The sequence below is a fragment of the Osmerus mordax genome, chromosome 1 (genome assembly GCF_038355195.1).
Source record: "Osmerus mordax isolate fOsmMor3 chromosome 1, fOsmMor3.pri, whole genome shotgun sequence".
NCBI lineage: Eukaryota > Metazoa > Chordata > Actinopteri > Osmeriformes > Osmeridae > Osmerus > Osmerus mordax.
In genome coordinates, this window is record NC_090050.1 from 16,066,655 (window position 1) to 16,085,394 (window position 18,740).

The following is an 18,740-nucleotide window of genomic DNA, read 5'->3' on the forward strand; positions in this document are numbered from 1 at the left end:
CATGTGACATCATAAAGAAATGGAATGCCTTATTAGGGCTGAATTAACTATTGTACTAGTCATTTCCCTAAAAAAAAAAAAACACAAAGCCACCAATGTAAAAGCACATATGTTTACTCGTTGAATTTTGGTGAATTCCTTTACAAAGCAATTTCACATAGAAAAATACAAGCCATATCTAGACTACCCTGTATCACTTAAGCTTTGACATCAGTAGCCTACGTAAGGTCTTGGTTTGAAGCAGTTTGATTGCTTGGCGCTCTGATGATGTACAGATATCATCACTTCAGCTAACTGGTACCAGTAAAAGGAGAATGTCATTAAGTGGTCTTGGTATATTCTGTCCTCTTCACAGTTAAGTAACAGCAGTTTGAATAATGTGACAAAAACGGCTAGACTGCCATCTGTTCGACGAGAACATAAGGAGAGATGAGCACACAAAAACGATTGGCAAAGCAGTCCCTTGACTTAGCACACATTGAGGTAAAATGGAAATTCTTGCAGACTTTATAGTTACTCATTGTGAACAGACCATCTTGTCTAGATTTTGATATGAAAATTAGAGATTCAACTTATTGGTGTATGTAGGAGAAGATTGCCTTAGTGATTAGACCTAATAAGGCAGATAAAAAATATATCCACAATTCTCGGAAAGACTGGACTTTAAAAGTTCAAGATCACAAGAAAGAACTTAAAAAATGACAAATAATATGTGAAAAGGTATTTTACACACATCAGAAATTATGCTTGCTGCTCGCTACTAGTGAGGAATCAATTACTGAATGTGGATTGACTGTGGGAAATATACACATTAATGCAATATGATCTAATTCAAAGATGTGTTGCATGAAATATTAGTATATTTCTTTTTACAGGCAACTTTGTACAGTAACATTGGTATACATTTCAAATAGTATTACAGCACAAGTGTGCAAGAATTTCAGTAAGTATTTTACAAAACCACAAATCCTTCATATCTAATCTATAAAATACAAAGTTTTTTAGTCACAGATTCAAATGAAGGCATATAATATCCCTTGGACAAAAACATTGAAAAAACAGAGAGCATTTTCATGGTTTGTATAAAAAATGGGCTCCCGACAATTTACAAAAAATTGAGATCTATCAAAAGTCCTCGTTTTTTTTCTTGTTCTGAACACGCAGGGTCTTCCTCGCATCAGGTCCTCCTCTGATGTAATAAAATGAAGGCTATGTGGTGGAGAAGGCAGCCATTCTCACACAAATTCATGTCATTGTCAGATTAGCTCAACCCTGGTGAGGCCCAATGGCCTTGACCAACCTTTCTCAGATCCAGCTCATGAAGAGCATGTTGGGGGTTCCCAGTGTGCCGTCTCAGAGTGATTATGTACCCTGTCCCCACATCAGTCCTCCAGACACACCTCCCACAGGAGTCTCTTCCACTAGTCTCTCCGGTGTGGAACAGAAGCTCTCAGGTGTGTAGATTAGATAACCTCAAAGGAAAAACATGTTCCCCTCTATAGAGACCTGGTTAGTCTGTGAACCAGCTACAGTATACTTGCTAGTTCCACTTGGACATTTCTGGGTTGTGGGGCGATTTTTGTTCAAAACGCAGCAACCTGAGAAGGGACTCCTCTCAGGAGCGACCCTCAGACTGGCACCATCCCTCAACACAGACAGCTTCAAGCTCCTTTTACACAAACTGTACAGGAAACCCTTTCTGGTATAATGGACTAGTTAAGCTTGATGAGGAAATTCCCTGAACTTGAAAACAATTCTACAACTAAATGACCATCCCAGCAAAAAGAAGACTCCTTCATTATCTTTTAAATTTAGAACAAAATAAAAAAAATAAAAAGACATTTAAAATTGAGCCACAGTTCTAGGTAACTGCCAGCATATCTGGACAGGCAGTGTAAATTATAAAAGTGCATCGCTTCAAGTATGTAAACAGAACCACCATTTCAAAAGAAAAGAATAAGGGAGTACGAGACTATCAGTGCGCTTGAGCCTGGGCCAGTGCAGAGACTCCTGAGGTTTGGCACTCACAAACACGCACACACGCACGCACACACACACACACACACGCACACCTTTTGAAAACCATGAGCAGGGGTGTGGTGGGGAGGTGTTTCATCGTTCTTCAGGTTGTTGACAGCCAATCACCCTCTGTAGCACCTCCTCTGACATCATTTCCTGCCTGTCACTCAGAGACGAGTGCGGCGTGGAGTCATGGGGCGAGGCTCTATGACCTGCAAAGATACACCCCTTCATCAGCCGGGTCACATGGAGGTGTTGCGTTGGCTGCTGGGAAACAAGGCGATGGTGGAAAAAGGAGGGGGGGGGGGGTTTAGGGACGGGTGTGTTGATGACAAACGTAACACAGAGGGGAAAGAAACGAACCATGAGTGAGGATGATGAGACACTGTGAACACGCACGCCGAGGCGGAAGCCACATGTCATGGGATTCTTATTTGGTTTTGAGAAGAGGGATGGATGCTTAATGGACAAGCAATTTGAAGGCCGTGATCCAGATTTCAAATGAGGATCAATTGCTTCAGTGAGTAAAATTAAAGAATAAGAATCTATGATTTTTTTGGAAAGAGAGAGAGGACAGAGAAGCATGGTTAGTCAGCTATATTATGTTTATCAAACACTTTAATACTGTTAACCAAGAGTTCCTGATTTTTAACCAATGTAAACACTGGCACTTGGGTACTAGATAAATCTGTAGAATTTCTCATTTGTGTTACAGTTTACTATGTCTCTCTGCTAAAGAGAGGCATATTTATTTTCCAATAAACACCTGCTCACAGGGGTTGTTTGAGATCTTTGCTCTTTGGCTTTTCAGCTCATTAGTGAGAATGCCATGGTGGGTACTGTAGTACGTACTGGACTGGCAACAGACACAATCACATCAACACTAATTGACAAGGTAGGACAGGAGACAAACAGATTACAAACAATGACGACAAGAAGAAAACACTGACAGCAGCAGCAACAAGACAAGCTTGATATCAATTATTTCACACATCGTCTTGAAAAGAAATGACATCTTTCATAACAGGAAGCAACAAAGAAACAAATCAATGCTGAGGCTGGTCTCATATAACACTGACTGGGGGCAGGTAGTTTTGGTAGTGTATGTTATTGGATGACTAATCTCAGTTCCATGAATCTTTGTTCTACATTTTGGAGTGGAAATTTCACTTACGAATGTAGTGCATATAACTTGGTACTTTGCTTAGCTTCTAGTCATTGTCAAGGTTCTGGGTACAGATGACAAAGACTCACTCTGATCCTGATGAGTCGCCATCCACTGTCCCCGCCTTGATGCTCATGGCAACACCGTTCAGCTGATCTGGTGGGCCAGGCTTGGCCCGGGCCCCTCTGCTCTCACCGGAGGAGGACCCCTGCGGGGACGTGGTGCCTAGAACGTTCTCTGAAAGCTCGTTGTGGATGCGGTTGATCCCATTTCTCTCTGCGATGGGGGACAGCTGTTTTTTCTTCAGGATACCTGCATAAAATGACACAAAACCTTATTTAAACAAATACATTTTAGATACCCTCCAATCCTACAAACAATGAAAACATTGTGCTGGTGGTCACCTTTCTGTGGGTGGGCGTTGAGGTTAGGCAGGCTAGGGAGCAGAAGCATCATATTGTCCATCCCATAACCCTCAGCCCTGTCGCCCAGTCTGTCATCTGGCATGGTTCTGTTGTCACGGGCCTGGCCTGGGTCAGGGTTGGCATGAGGCTCCATCTTCATCCTGTCAGTTCCACCCTCAGGGTCCCCAGCTGAGGCCACATACTCACCCGGCCAGTACAGCTTACTCAGGTTGGTGTCTGGGTGGGAGATGACCACAGAATGTTTAAATACAAAGGAAGTATCTATTGCTCGGTGAATCGATTAAGTACGCAGGTTATAAAGTCTATCTTGGGGGTTTAGGTTGTTTAAGGTGTAGTTCTATGGGCGTATGTGAAGCCCTCTGGGACATTGCTTGTAAAAATGGTTATCTAAATACATTCTATTTTATGTGATTTGATAAAGGTAAAGAAAACTTGTGTTAAAAGGTATACTATTTGGGTGTTGCACGCAGATGTATTTTTGGGGCGCTGCAGATGAGGGGTGACAAACCATGAGGGTGTGGTCGCTTAGCCACGTTGGAGGCAAGGCTTTCCCAGCATTCCTCTGGAGCATAGGGCCCCTCCTCGTCCTCGCTGTCCGAAGAGTGTGTGGAGGCGTAGGAGCCACTCTGATCGTCCTCCAGAGACAGATCGCTGTCTGAGTCGGAGTCACGATCTACACACACACACGTTTATCATTTCATAATGAACATATTTGATCAATAATCTTCAGAGACACATGGTAAGTCAGAACCCACAGAGAAGGGAAATACGGTACCTTCCAAGTGTTCTTTAGTTTCATGGAAGAGAGAGCTGTGGTCATTCAGTGCAATGTGTCCCTGGCTGTTATTCAGCCCTCCATCATCCCTAGAAGCAGCACAACGGAACACTGATTAGCAGACGTACAGAGACACAGAAAAAGACGACCCTTATACCTTCATTTACTACATTCTTTCCCGAGTACATAGACTGATAAAACAGTACTGCTATGAAAAATGACCAGTTAGTCATAAACAGTCCCAAGGACTGAAACAAACATTCAACCCCAGTGTCCCTGTGGGCTTGCCGTACCTTAAGACAAAGGGAACGTAGCTCTGTTGACTCTTGCCGCTCTGCAGAGTTCCGTTGAGAGACGCGCTGGAGTCCCCAAAAGGCAGGTGGTACAGTCTCCCGTCCACATAGCTGCTGTTGCATTTATAGGACTGGAGATGGAGAGGAGGAGCGAGGGATGAATGACAGAGAGGGAGACCAACCATGATACGATAATCCACATGGATCACGTACATACACATTACACTGAGTGATTTAGGTCCTGAATAAGAGCTATTCAAAGCTAAGCACACCCAGATCAACCCGTTTCCTGTCCAGACAGACTCACCGAGGGCTTGGACTTGATCATGTGATCGGGGCGCTTGCGGCTGCAGCAGTATTTCATGGCGTTCCTCGCCTCCTTGTTGAAGACGATGCGGAAGAAAAAGATGAAGGGACCCTAGGATGGAGGAGGGAGAGTGAGGAGAGGAAGAAAGGAAAGGTTAATGGACCAAAATACAAGACATTGACCAGAACTAAGAAAGGAGAGAGTAAGAAATAGGGCCCAGGTAACATCCATTTACCTGGATACAGTTGAAGCCAGCAAACAGGTAGTGGAAGAGGATCATGTCGCTGTTTACAGACAGGATGGCCAGCAGGCAGGAGACTGTGACCAACAGGAGGACACCGCATGCCGTCCGCAGACCACAACTGGAGACAAGGAAAACACACACACACACAAACTAGGACGTTAACCATGACATGCATTTATGTGTGTTTAAAACAAATCATACCCCGGCAGCAATATCAGCATTCACATCAACCTCTAGTTTCCAGTTATAGTAAACTGTAGGAAAAACAAAGTATCCTGTTGTGGAGATCATAAAGTGCTGTGTTCATGTATCCTTAGGGGACTCTAGATTTCCAGCTGATTACCAGTAAGAGTGCTATTTGGTTTGCCGAGGATTTTTGTTCAGGCAGATAAGGGGGAACTTACACAGGGGGCTCTTTCTTTTCCAAGCTGTGGTGTCTGTGAGAGCAGGAGGCTCTGGAGGCCAGGATGTAGAGGAAGATGTTCATCTGGAGAAGGACATGGAGCCAGACACACTGTCACACACTGTACAATGCTGCACCGCCAAAGAAACCAGTAAAAACACACATACAAACATAAGGAAAGGAGGATATTTAGAAGACTTTGTTACTGAGTGTGTGTTAGTAAAGGTGTACTCACCGACACCACCAGGGCGATGGGTCCCGCAAAGCTCCAAACAAGAGTGTCATAGACAGACAGCCAGCAGAAGTCAGGGTTCCCATAACCCTCAGGGTCCAGACCCACCGCCAACCCTGGACAAGCACACGACCATAGACATGATCGTAAGAGTCAACCAGGCATTCAGAAAATGTTTATAAGTGTGAATATGTGTGTGTGAGAGAGTAAGAAAAATAGAGAGAGGAAGTCATTTGTGTGCAAACCTGTGATGAAGGCCGGCACGCCCCAGCCAATCAGGTAGTAGAAGCGCATAGGTCCATAGTTGACGTCCCGGACCTCACTGAGCATGCGGTACACATGCAGCCCCTCCAGGAAGAGCCAGGAGAAGGTGCACAGGTAGAAGAAGTGCAGCAGGATGGCAATGACTGTGCACAAAAACTAGAGACCATGAAAGAAAGAAAGAAACAAGCAGATAGAGAGAGAGATTATTATTGTGTACAGAATGATTGGGCTAAATCTCTACCTATGATTTGTTCTGGCCTATCTGTCAGCCCTTTCATATTTAGATGGGAGGCGACAACAGGACAAGTTAAAAGCTACATATGTCTTTTGTACGTTCTCCCCTTCATAATTAATTCATAAGGAGGGTTTCTGATTAGTTACCGGGTTATCGGCCTGGTTGATGCCGAGGATGAAGATGAGCTCGGAGAGGAAGAGGGCAGCTGCACCGTTGTTGATGATGCTGGTCTTGTTGCAGTGCATGGCCCGTAGGCACAAGAGGAAGAGCGTGGTGAGGAAGAGGAAACCCAGGGTCACGCCCACCGTGCTCCAGGTGACCAGTTGCACCGGTAGGATCTCACCATTCTGACCAATCAGGAGAGAGAAAAGAAAAAGAGAGCACCGAAGTGGGGAGAATATTGAAACTTGGACTAGAGTCTTGAACTTTGTAAATCCCTTTAGAGTACAGCCCTATCAGGTGTGTTGTGCGTGTTTCTCCTTATGTGTTGTGCTGTGTGAGGCTTATGTTCCTAACCTCTCTCCTGGAGATGTCCATGAGCACAGCAAAGCTGGTCATGTGGTAGCACTGGCAGCTGATGTGAGTGTGGTTTCTGAACACCACCTCGCAGCCTTTAGCGGACCAGCCTCCACTCCCAGCTCTGCAACAATCAAAGAAAACAACCACGTCGTTTAGAAGAAACCAATTACTACACCACGATTAATGTGTACATTTTAGTTTCCCAATTTAGTGCCCATTTCACTTGTTTTTCAATGAAAATGCACTCACAGTATGGAGTGGTTCCAGAAGACACAGATAGGCTTGGAGCGCTCCTCGGTGGTTACCAGGCGGAACTGCACCGTGATTGGCTTGTCCAGGGCGTGCTGCAGCAGCTCATCGTTATCATGCACCGTGATGCTGACCACGGGTGTGTTGATGACTGGGCGCTTAGGAACCCTGGCAGGAGATGCCAAACAAACTATCTCAGTGAAATGCATAATACTGGCTGACTCTCATTGACTAGCTCTCTCTCCCTCAAACGCACACCAATTATTCTAGTATCTTCCCTTAATTCTCCTCTGTCTATCTTGTCTTCCCTTGGCCTTCTGCTTACCTGAGGCTCCTCTTGTCGGGGTCGTAGTTCTCGGGCAGAAGCGAGGCCAGGCTGTGGAAGATGATGACGCTGGCCACGGCATCCTGCTGACTGGCGTCCTGGTGGCGCTTTCTCCGCGGGGCGGTGAGATTCCTGTTGGAGGAGTCTGGAAAGACGGGGAACTCTTGGTGGCGGTGGCCCTTGGTCTCCACTGGGGGCTCGAACACAGAGTCTGGGAGGGTGACGGCCGTCTCCAAGTCCAGGGGGCGGGGTCCTCTCAGGGTCTGATAGCGAGGGAGCTTGGCGCCGGCAAAGTTCATCTTGTTCAGACGGTCCACGGAGATGACTGGAGGGGGCAGACAGGGTTTGTTATACAGACAAACAGACAGACACACCCACAGACAGTCAGAATGATAGACAGGCAGGCAGACAGACAGACAGACAGACAGACACACCCACAGACAGTCAGAATGATAGACAGGCAGACAGACAGACACACCCACAGACAGTCAGAATGATAGACAGGCAGACAGACAGACAGACAGACACACCCACAGACAGTCAGAATGATAGACAGGCAGACAGACAGACACACCCACAGACAGTCAGAATGATAGACAGGCAGACAGACAGACAGACAGACAGACACACCCACAGACAGTCAGAATGATAGACAGGCAGACAGACAGACAGACACACCCACAGACAGTCAGAATGATAGACAGGCAGACAGACAGACACACCCACAGACAGTCAGAATGATAGACAGGCAGACAGACAGACAGACAGACAGACAGACAGACAGACACACCCACAGACAGTCAGAATGATAGACAGGCAGACAGACAGACAGACACACCCACAGACAGTCAGAATTATAGACAGGCAGACAGACAGACAGACAGACACACCCACAGACAGTCAGAATGATAGACAGGCAGACAGACAGACAGACACACCCACAGACAGTCAGAATGATAGACAGGCAGGCAGACAGACAGGCAGACAGACAGAGGATTACACAGCATAAGACATCTTTGGAAACATGTGAAATATAGTTTTAGAAGATCTCTCTTCCAGTGAGGGTGTCCCAGGGGGCCGTGCTCACCTATGTGAGGCGTGACGATGGTGAAGGGACTCAGGTAGGTCTTCCTCATGTTCTGAGCCAAGGCGTTGGCGTAGTCCTCAAACTGGCGCAGCAGGACAGCAGTGCCACCCTCAGTGTGCTGGATCAGCTCCCAGTGCGCCCGCGTGCCAGGGGACAGGATGGCACTGCCCACGCGGACCAGGTTCTGAGAGAGGGTGGTATGTGAGGTGTCATCGATATGGAGTTATATATAAACATGCTGTGCTACATCATGCTGTTTTGTGGTCTGGTGTGTGGTGTTGAGTTGGTAATCTGTGCTGCTGGTGTGTGTTTGTGTGTCTACGTGCGTGTGTGTGTGCGTGTTCTCCGGTGCTACCTCGGTGAAGTGAACGTCCTGCGTGGCGGTGAGGTTGAAACCCTGCTGGCTGCTCTCGTGCTGCAGCAGTCTCTGAGTCAGCCGGTAGGCCACCTTGACGTCGCTGCCGTAGTACTGCTCCGTGTGCAGCGTGGCGTTGGCCAGCATGGCCGCCGTCTGCTGGACACGGCCAGAGTCTAGGAGCGACATGTTCCGAGCCAGCTTCTCGGACTGAGGGAGACCAAGAGGAAACATGACGGCTGAGAAATGGAGGCACACTAGAGGGGGGTGTACAGGAAAAGATCTTTGTGGTTGATATCTTGAGCTCTTCCAGTGTAAATGAGACGGGGTATGGTGATGATGCATCAGGATGGGTGAAGGACAATAACGTGATTAGACCTGCATCTCCTGTGTTTACTCACCAGAGTTTTGAGTTTAGTGAAGGTGACTGAGGTGCAGTTGAAGAGGTTGGGAGGAAGCCATCCCTTGTGTTCATCACAGTGGCGGATAGCCGTGCCTGTAGAGATACAGAGATGTAGGGATACAGAGAGAGAGAGATACAGAGATGTAGGGATACAGAGAGAGAGAGAGAGATACAGAGATGTAGGGATACGGAGAGAGAGAGAGATACAGAGATGTAGGGATACGGAGAGAGAGAGAGAGAGAGAGATACAGAGATGTAGGGATACAGAGAGAGAGAAAGAGATACAGAGATGTAGGGATACAGAGAGAGAGATACAGAGATGTAGGGATACGGAGAGAGAGAGAGATACAGAGATGTAGGGATACAGAGAGAGAAAGAGATACAGAGATGTAGGGATACAGAGAGAGATACAGAGAGAGAGAGATACAGTGAGAGAGAGAGATACAGAGAGAGAGATACAGAGATGTAGGGATACAGAGAGAGAGATACAGACATGTAGGGATACAGAGAGAGATATACAGAGAGAGAGATACAGAGAGAGAGAGAGATAAAGAGAGAGATACATGAGATGGTAAAATAATGAGGAGTAAGTGGCCAAGGGCCAGTTGGGAACATTTGAATTCCAGAATGGTAATGTGACAGGAGGCTGAGAGTCATCATACCCAGAGATCCCTTGGGACAGGGGATGGCTGCAGGGAGACCAAACTTAGTCCTGGGCCACCAGATCCCAGCCTTGATGGCCTGGGGACAACTGTCATAGATGACTGAGAGCAGTGGGGGGGCAGGGGAGAGAGCGAGAGAGAGAGAGACAGAGAGAGCGAGAGAGAGCGAGAGAGCGAGAGAGCGAGAGAGAGCGAGAGAGAGCGAGAGACAGAGACAGAGAGAGCGAGAGAGAGCGAGAGAGAGAGAGAGAGAGAGAGAGAGAGAGAGAGAGAGAGAGAGAGAGAGAGAGAGAGGGCATGACACATGGTAGTATCATGACAGAGTGTGATAGAGAAGGAGAGAATTACAATGTCATAAACCTTCTCCGTGAAATTGTGCTAAGCACCACAATGCAAATTCTGCTTTTAAAACACAGAGATGCACATATGACACCAGAGTGGAATCAATAAACCCAGCAAACATGTCAAGCGTGTAAACATATGGTGATCCTGACCTTCACAGCCGTTTGGCGACACCTCAGCGAAGGGGTTGTCACAGCGGTCACACTGGCGCCCGATTACACCGGGCTTACACTGACACTGGCCACTCTCTCTCTCACAGGCCCGGGAGAACGAGCCAATCGGGTAGCAGTCACACAGAAGGCAGGCCTCACTGCCGGCTGGGTGATAGTGGTTATCCTAGAGGAAGACAGATAGAAAGTGAGTGACAAAGTGAGTGAGATTGTTTTACAGTGAGAGTCTACAGAGTATATTAAGAAAATAATATATAGCTCCTCCTCTCCATTGTAGGGAGTCAGATGGCTGAGTGGTGAGGGAGTCAGGCTAGTAATCTGAAGGTTACCAGTTTGATTCCCAGCCGTGCCAGATGACGTTGTGTCCTTGGGCAAGGCACTTCATCCTACTTGCTTTAGGGGGAATGTCCCTGTACTTACTGTAAGTCGCTCTGTATAAGAGCGTCTGCTAAATGACTAAATGTAAAATGTAACGCAACGGCACCTTGCAACGACACTCCCCGCTGGTCTTGTTGCAGTCTGAGTCAAAGCCCTTGTCTGTGTGACAGTCACAGGGACCACACGTCTTGTGTCCCCACCAACCTCTGGGGCACGGCAGGTCAGTCCTTGGGGAACACACACACAGGCATGGTTAGAGGACCGCGCACACACTCACACACCCACGCAAACATGCTCACACACACAATTGAAGATGTTTTCTCACTTTTTCTCACAATACTGGCCAAAGTGGTTGCTGGTACAGTCACAGGTGTAGCCTTGGGCGGAGCTGGGCTTCCTTGTGCAGGCTGACTGGTGTTCACAAGGGTTTAGGGAACACGCATCTGTGCAGTTGTTGCCATAGTAACCTAGCATGAAAATGACAAATCCAGAATATATGAAAATGCAGAAATGCTGAGTTGACAGTGATGGTCATTGATGATCATGGCAGAGGTGGTGCTGGTAGAAATGTGGAGGATTATTGGGCATGACAGTGAGAACGAGAAAGAGGTAATATGAGAGAGAGAGAGAGAGAGCTAGGGAGGGTAGAGAACAGACAGACTGACCAGTGAGGCAGGTACAGGAGTGGCTGTCCCAGTCATCGCTGCAGTAGCTGTTGGAAGGACAGGGGTTGGACACGCAGGGGTCAGGCACACTGCAGCCCTGCTCCACGTTGAACCTCCGTGCCTGGGACAAGGTCAGGATGTCTCCCACACGCAAACCCTGAGGAACACACACACACACACACACACAAGTGGGATAAATCTCCATGTCTGCACGTGTGTTTGTTAACGTTTGAGCATCAAAGCGACACTGACCTGCACACACCCACGGAAACCATGCTGTACTTTCCCATCTGCCCCGGCGAGGCCTCCGACGCTCACCATCTTCAGCTTGGAGCCCTTCAGCTTAGTGTCCACCTCCATGCTGGCCTAAACCAAGAACACACAATTCACTGTTACCAGACAGCTTTGAACAACAAACCACTGTTTGATCTACTCTATACGAACAGGCACCTCAAAACTTATCAAAGGCATGACGACTTCAGATATCAATATTTTGTCACTAGTCTCACCAAATAGAGGCCGTGATCGAGGGACAGTACAGCCTTGTGGCGCGGTGCCGAGGCCGCCTGTGCCCCCGGTGCCCCCTGGAGCTCCAGGTGGAGGTGGTGCCAGTCTCCATCGTTAACGCTCAACTCCTCCACCCGTGACAGGGTGGAGTCTTCCCCCCTCTGCAGGCCCATCACCACACTGCCCCCACGCAGCTACGGAGAGACCAGGGAGGGGACAGAGGTGGAGGGGTGGAGGAGGAGATAAAGAGAGAAAGGTAGAAGAGAATGAGGAGGAGGAGGGTGCCCGTGTGAGATGTGAGGGGAAAAGAACATACCTTAGTTAATACACATCTTATCACACAGCAATCCAGACAATTACTGCCTGCAATCAATTTAAATCAATATTTACGTGAACATATGAAATCATTAAATACATGGCTTTTCCTCTTATTTATAACTAACAACAGAGTGAACGTTAGAATAACTGGAAAATTGCTTCCAGTGGACAGTTATGTAACTTCAAAGTAGGACTCGTCTAGACAAAGAAACTACAGAGTGTGTCAGCTGGACAGGTCTAAGAATAGTTATGATATCAGGATCAGGATCTTAATATGCTATTCTCAACATCAATATTAAACCCCTGCTCCAACCCTGACTGCCAACAGGTGGAGCTTTCTATCCAAAAACCTAATGGCCTAACTATATTGTGTGTGTGTGTGTGTGCCTGTTTGTCTGTGTGTGTGTGTGTGTGTGTGTGTGTGTGTGTATATATGTGCACATATGTTTACCATGCTGGAAGGCACTTAGCTATTGCCATCACACAGTGCCAAACGTACACAGACACTGTGTGGGTAAAATCAGTCTTTTGATCTACCAGTTAACTAGAGTCAGGGAAAGCTACTGGGTGTAGTGGAGTGGAGTTGACAGAAATAAACAGAAAACAAGGATATGCACGGATACACCCCCGCCCCCATCCCTATTTTGAAGAGACTATCCAATGCACCATGGGGTTGGCTCTAGACAATGTGTGTGTATTTGTGAGTGTGAATGCGTGTCAGAGTGAGCGTGCCAGTGTCCCAGTGTCAATCCTTCTCTCACCTGCAGGGTGAGGTTGTGGTGTTGCCCGGCAGACACGTGCAGCAGCGTTGCGGAGGGCTGGCGCGTGCGGAACATGAGCTCCACGTGCCAGGGCACAGTGACCACCGCCGCCGCCAACGCCAGGTTACTCCACTGCAACAGGCTGTTGCCCAGGAAACGCTGAGGGCTGGCCATCTCTGCAACATAGTGAACCAGAAGAAGACAGAGGGATGTGTGTGTGTGTGTGTGTGAGAGAGAGAGAGAGAGAGAGAGAGAGAGAGAGAGAGAGAGAGAGAGAGAGAGAGAGACAGACAGACAGACAGACAGAGAGACAGACAGAGAGAGACAGAGAGAGAGAGAGAGAGAGAGAGAGAGAGAGAGAGAGAGAGAGAGAGAGAGAGGAAAGAGGGGGGGGGGGGGAGAGAGAGAGGCATGTGTGAGAGGGATGTGTGCGCGAGAGAAGGATGGAGTGGAAGAGACAGATAAAGATAGAGAAGGAACAGGAGAGACAGATAAAGAGAGTGAAAGGAGGATGGTAGGGTGTGAGAAACAAGAATGAAGAAAACGATGCCTCTGACAGCGTTCAGTAGAGGGCATGTGCCAGTACGTCACTCTAACTACTTTCAGAACAGTCATCTTCAATCTCAAAATCAACACATCGGTTTTTCAACCCATCAGAGATGAACAAAGCTTAAATCTTATGTTACACAAAAGAAAAAAATGAGAGAAAGCCGAGGATTTGACAATGCATCATAGTTAGTTGACAAAGAGGATCCTGTTTCAATGACAGCTATACAGAGTGACATTCCTTCTCTCTGCACAATTTACTGGTGATGACTGTCAATCATCGCACGTGTGAAAGTGGTGCAGTCTGTGTTTTTGCATTTTCATTGCATGTTCATATGAGACACAGGAATAGGGAGAAAGATGGAAAAGAAAATAAAAAATGTTAGTGTTTTCTCTTTGTCATTCGGCTATTGTACATCACAGTGATGCAAAGCACCCAGAAACACAACCAGCCTGTGACGAGCCATCAATTATTAATGACAAATACAATCTGAAGTGTCACAATGTCTGTCATTGGCTGGGGCTGGAGAGACACCACCCCCACCCCCAGGGACATCTGCAGTCTGGCAGCCCAATGACTGCAGACACCATCTGATAGTAATGGAAGTTATTTTATACACTCTGCATTGTGTCTTCAACTTAGGGTTCCATGACTGTGCTGAGCTTCGATTTGGTCCTTAGAGGTGGTGGGGGGGGGGGGGGGGGTGGTAGTATAAATGAGTAAAACCTAAGAAGCAGAAGGTGGCTTGGAGAATTGCTGGATTAGTTTCCATAGTGAGACAGGTGGGCTGTAATTTAGCTTGAGGTGCATCTTAGACTACATACTGGTTTAAACATTCATGCTGTGCATGTTTGTTATGAGAAATTAAATAATTAATTGAATGGATTGGTAGCTGCATTGCTACACCCACAGTTCTAAGTGTCCATGTTAAATATGTTCTCGTTCCTGCCATTGCAAATGTTATTGTAGCATTTAATTTGATTTCATTAGTTTGACTTGCAGTGGCTGCCCCTTCTGATCTATGTGACCTCTCCTGACCTGTACATCAGCCCTTCAAACAGCTGCACTGCACAGAGGACAAATGGCCACTGTGTGCGCAAATGCTTACATTGCTTTTCACAGCTATATAAAGTACCCAAAATGGTCTTTTGCCATGACACCACCTAAAGTAGATGATGCACTCCCAGACTGAGAGTGTAGGTGATAATAGGGTTATCTATCTGTTTGATGGCTCACTTAGTCCTAATGTATGCTGCTGGCAAAGGAAAGTGTCTCTTTACAAAAAAATCTATATCATAGGCCACACAGGTTCAAACCAACCTAACCTAGGTTTAATCTCACCAATTTGAGGAAGTTTCCCGCCTCGCAAAATGTCATTAAACAAACAAATAATAAATGCATGAGTTAGTAAACGTCACTAACCCTTTTGGCAGTTCTGGCCTCCATACCCTAGAGGGCAGTCACAGCTGAAGGAGCCCCAGAGGTTCACACATGTCCCCCCGTTCATACATGGGTTGTTGTTGCAGAAGTGCCTTTTGGCTGAGCATCCTGAAAAGGTGAGCAAATTCAACATCTTGAAAAAAAACACCTCTTTATACCAACTTAGGCGTGGGGTACTAAACTATTAATTGCACACGGTAAAATGATGTAATCTGTCCCAAACACAATTAGTTAAACTCCAATAGGAGCACGGTATGTGACTGAAAAGCAGGAAAGTACAAAATACATGGACAGAATTCAGCAGTGAGCTCAGGCTACATTTGTGTCAGGCTACAAATCAGCCTGACACACCCATTTGTGCCTTACCTGGCAAAGTGCCGTTATTAGCAGTAAAGCTAGCCATGTCGACATGGCGGTTGTCTATACGTAGGTCCTTCATGCAGCCCACAAACTGGCGGTTCTGGACAGGGAAGTCCTCGGGGAGTTTGGGCACACCCCCCAACAGAAGAGGACCAGTCAGGTCCAGAGATCTGTGAATCCAGAAGAGCCAATGGTGGTAAAAAGCTACTGCTAAGCTCACTTCTTTACAGGGATCCTAAACACGAGTGCCGGTTTCATTAAATATTCATCCCAGAGACCGATTTGGAGCTTGTTTTCCTTCAGAGATGAGAGCAGATGAACAGATGAAAGACTCCTTCACTAAAACAAAGTATGTTTAGTTGTCATGCTGAAGGTGGCGAAATTCAGTTCAAAGAATTTCACAGCAAACATTTCTGAAGACTAGAGGTCATGCTTTCCCAAAGAAAACATATGCTGAATATGTTATATGAATGCTGTATGTCTAAACAGTGCACGGAAATGTCGGGGTTACAAAAACCCAGACCCTCTACTTTTTGGTAATGTTTTTGCCAATGATTCTGCCTACCTACAGCACTAACAGATATGCCTCACACATGTACTTACTTCTTGGATCCTGATTGGCTGCCTTGGGCAGAGCAGGTGTAGTTTCCAATCACATGACCAAACCTCAGGGCCACAGAGGTGTCACAGTTGTCTATGGTCACCACCACCACCTTCTGGTCTGAGGGGCCCTGGGGCAGGCCAGCCTGGTTCAGGATTGGCTGGTGGGTGAAAAAGAGGTGGGGTCAACAAAAAATAGAAATGAGATTTTCTGAAATGTTAAATTCAGTCAATAATTGAGATTCAATTAATACAACAGTAAACACAACAACATTGGATGGACATTATCCTGTGAGTGACAAACATGGAGACTTTGTGGCTGACTTATGGTAAAAATTGAAAAGTTAAGGAAGAATAAATTGAGAGAGACAGTGAGGAAATGACACATCATAACAGTTTGCATCTGACAGAGTTGAAAAGGGCAACTCTGACTCATGTATCCATCACGCCTTGAGAAAGAAACTAGACTTAAAAAATATGTTAAAGCTCATTGTTCATACACGTCATATAAGAGAATAGTAGAAAAGGTATATGTAGAAGTTCACTAATGGTGTGTGTGTGTAGGTGTGAGAGAGAGAAAAATAGTGAGGGAAACAAAGGGAGAAAGAAAGACAGTGAGGGAGATATTTCTGGCTGCTCAGCATCTATAAATAGGACTTGAAGGAATGTTTTAAATTATGATTTTTTATCGCTACCTATAGAACTCAGCATCTATTTGCAGTCTTGTCATGCTTGTTACCATTTTAAATTTGAGCTACAATGTAAGAACTGAAAGAAAGGTTTTCTGCTTAGTCATTGAGCTCATCCTCCTGAGAATGGTTACTTAGGGGTGTTAATTCATGTGCGTCTAATTAAACAATAAATTGTTGGAACTGAAGGTTTAACACTTCAAATAAGAATCTGTTTTTGTCGTGATAGAGGACCAACAACCAATGATAGCTTTTGAATCACACCCCAGTCCCCCGTTTCAGCTTATCATGACTTTTACATTTAATATAATATGCTTCATTATTTAGATCCAAACTACCACTGTTTATGGAGGGGGCTGGCACATAACCAAAGGCACTGACACCCACACATACACACACACAAAGATAAAGCCCTGGTCTGCAGGGCAGTGACTGGCCTCCTCAACGCACCTCTCATTGTCTGAATCAATGGGGGGAGAAACAAGAGTGGGTGGGGCGGGGAGGGGGGTAGAATAACGATCCTGTCAATAGAGGTCATGACCTCTTTTCAGACTGGACCATTTCCCTCGGGTCACACAGAGCTCATATAAAGCAGAGGTTATATTGTTAGTAGTAGCCACTGCTATCGTAAGGAAGAAGCCGGCTGGTGTGCTGACTGGCCATGCCTGGGGGCGGAGTCTGAGGCCTGACCAATCAGGAGCGCCTAAGCAGTGTCTATGATACATGGCTTGGCTAGACTGGGCTAGCTGTTCATATCTCCATGGGTTGGTTTTATTCCAGAAAGAAAAAACAAGAAATGTTTTGACGATGACGTAAACCTTCTGGGACTGTTGATTACAGGATCATTTCTATCGCCGCTGTGACATAACTGTCTGATCCTTTAATGACAGGATCAACCAAACTGCTTGAGTACAGTCCGGGTGGTCTTGCCCCATGCAGACAGAGAGCCAGCCGCAGTATTGGAGGTGATTACTAAGTCACATCTCCCCAAGGCTGGGCTGCCATCCTTGACATCCACCCCCTCACATGCTTCTCATTCCAACTGTACCCACTGGGTAGATTAGATTATATCTGTGGGAGCTATTAATGGAGGCCTTGCTGGTGCTCACCAAGTCTGTGTCTTGTGATGCCTGTCAGCTGGTAGTCTGGGCTATGGAGAGAGGTCTAATGAATGGTTTCACAGTCCTGACAAGAAGAGCCACCGTACTCTAACACCCCACCTGCGACAAGTTGAAGGGGCAGTTAACCAAAATATCCCAGCATCCTAATTGTTTTATTTACTGCCATTTAAAAAAAGGGAAACAGCTCTTGCTTTGTCTGTACAGACCCAAGTCAAATGTTTTGAAACTACAGCCATTAAATTATCCTTGCCTGCGACTGTGGAGTTCTCTGAGTTGGACCTCAGATGCTTCTATTTCATCCAAGATTCCTATTTTTCAATTGTGTTGGCATTGCCTGTGAAGGTGTCTTTATATTTCAGTTGAGCCCCAATGAAGGAGAGGAGAGCTAATTTGTTGCAACTAAGAAGCAAGCAAAACATGCAGTGTGAGACAGTCTGTTTCAGATTGTCAGCGACCAAATCATCCGACACGCTCTTTAACACGCTTCCAATCAGGGTAGAAAGGTCTGGAACGGCCCGTGGTCCAAACCCACAGACTTTTTCACAACTCCAGAATCGGGCCTGGCTCCCAGAGGCCCCTGCCTGGCTGAACTACAGCCCCCATCGGTCACGGCTGTTGACTCTCCCATAATGACTCGGTGCTAATGTCTGTCAGACGCTCTGCCTGCCACACAAAGCCCCGGCCTGTCAAAGCTGATTGGAAGGCACATATTTACTCAGGACTACATTAAACACTGTCTCCACTCATTACAATGGCATGACAGGGAATCATGGGAGTATGAGTTCACTGTCGATTCATGATGACAGGGGTGTAAGAGCATGGGAGCAAACGTCTGCTAAAATCGGGGTCTGGAGCCTAGAAAACTATGGCAACCAGAGAA

At 46.5% G+C, this 18,740-nt stretch overlaps 1 protein-coding gene across 1 annotated transcript in view; it reads right to left on the bottom strand.

Moving 5' to 3' along the window:
• Positions 1–98: 98 nt before the first annotated feature.
• celsr2 (cadherin, EGF LAG seven-pass G-type receptor 2) overlaps positions 99–18,740 on the bottom strand; it is a 49,422-nt gene continuing 30,780 nt past the window's right edge. Inside the window, exons 6-34 of the mRNA XM_067243713.1 lie at positions 16,054–16,211; positions 15,457–15,620; positions 15,073–15,198; positions 13,104–13,279; positions 12,027–12,218; positions 11,770–11,883; positions 11,518–11,674; positions 11,178–11,319; positions 10,959–11,079; positions 10,457–10,640; positions 9,963–10,064; positions 9,299–9,393; positions 8,898–9,107; positions 8,543–8,726; positions 7,456–7,780; positions 7,131–7,298; positions 6,879–7,002; positions 6,509–6,709; positions 6,109–6,283; positions 5,867–5,979; positions 5,633–5,715; positions 5,220–5,346; positions 4,985–5,095; positions 4,678–4,808; positions 4,385–4,473; positions 4,118–4,282; positions 3,589–3,825; positions 3,274–3,496; positions 99–2,231 (exon numbers count right to left, since the gene is read on the bottom strand). Coding sequence (XP_067099814.1) covers positions 2,225–2,231; positions 3,274–3,496; positions 3,589–3,825; positions 4,118–4,282; positions 4,385–4,473; positions 4,678–4,808; positions 4,985–5,095; positions 5,220–5,346; positions 5,633–5,715; positions 5,867–5,979; positions 6,109–6,283; positions 6,509–6,709; positions 6,879–7,002; positions 7,131–7,298; positions 7,456–7,780; positions 8,543–8,726; positions 8,898–9,107; positions 9,299–9,393; positions 9,963–10,064; positions 10,457–10,640; positions 10,959–11,079; positions 11,178–11,319; positions 11,518–11,674; positions 11,770–11,883; positions 12,027–12,218; positions 13,104–13,279; positions 15,073–15,198; positions 15,457–15,620; positions 16,054–16,211 — 4,404 coding nt within the window. The 3' untranslated portion in view covers positions 99–2,224. The remainder of the gene's footprint in view (positions 2,232–3,273; positions 3,497–3,588; positions 3,826–4,117; positions 4,283–4,384; positions 4,474–4,677; positions 4,809–4,984; positions 5,096–5,219; positions 5,347–5,632; positions 5,716–5,866; positions 5,980–6,108; positions 6,284–6,508; positions 6,710–6,878; positions 7,003–7,130; positions 7,299–7,455; positions 7,781–8,542; positions 8,727–8,897; positions 9,108–9,298; positions 9,394–9,962; positions 10,065–10,456; positions 10,641–10,958; positions 11,080–11,177; positions 11,320–11,517; positions 11,675–11,769; positions 11,884–12,026; positions 12,219–13,103; positions 13,280–15,072; positions 15,199–15,456; positions 15,621–16,053; positions 16,212–18,740) is intronic.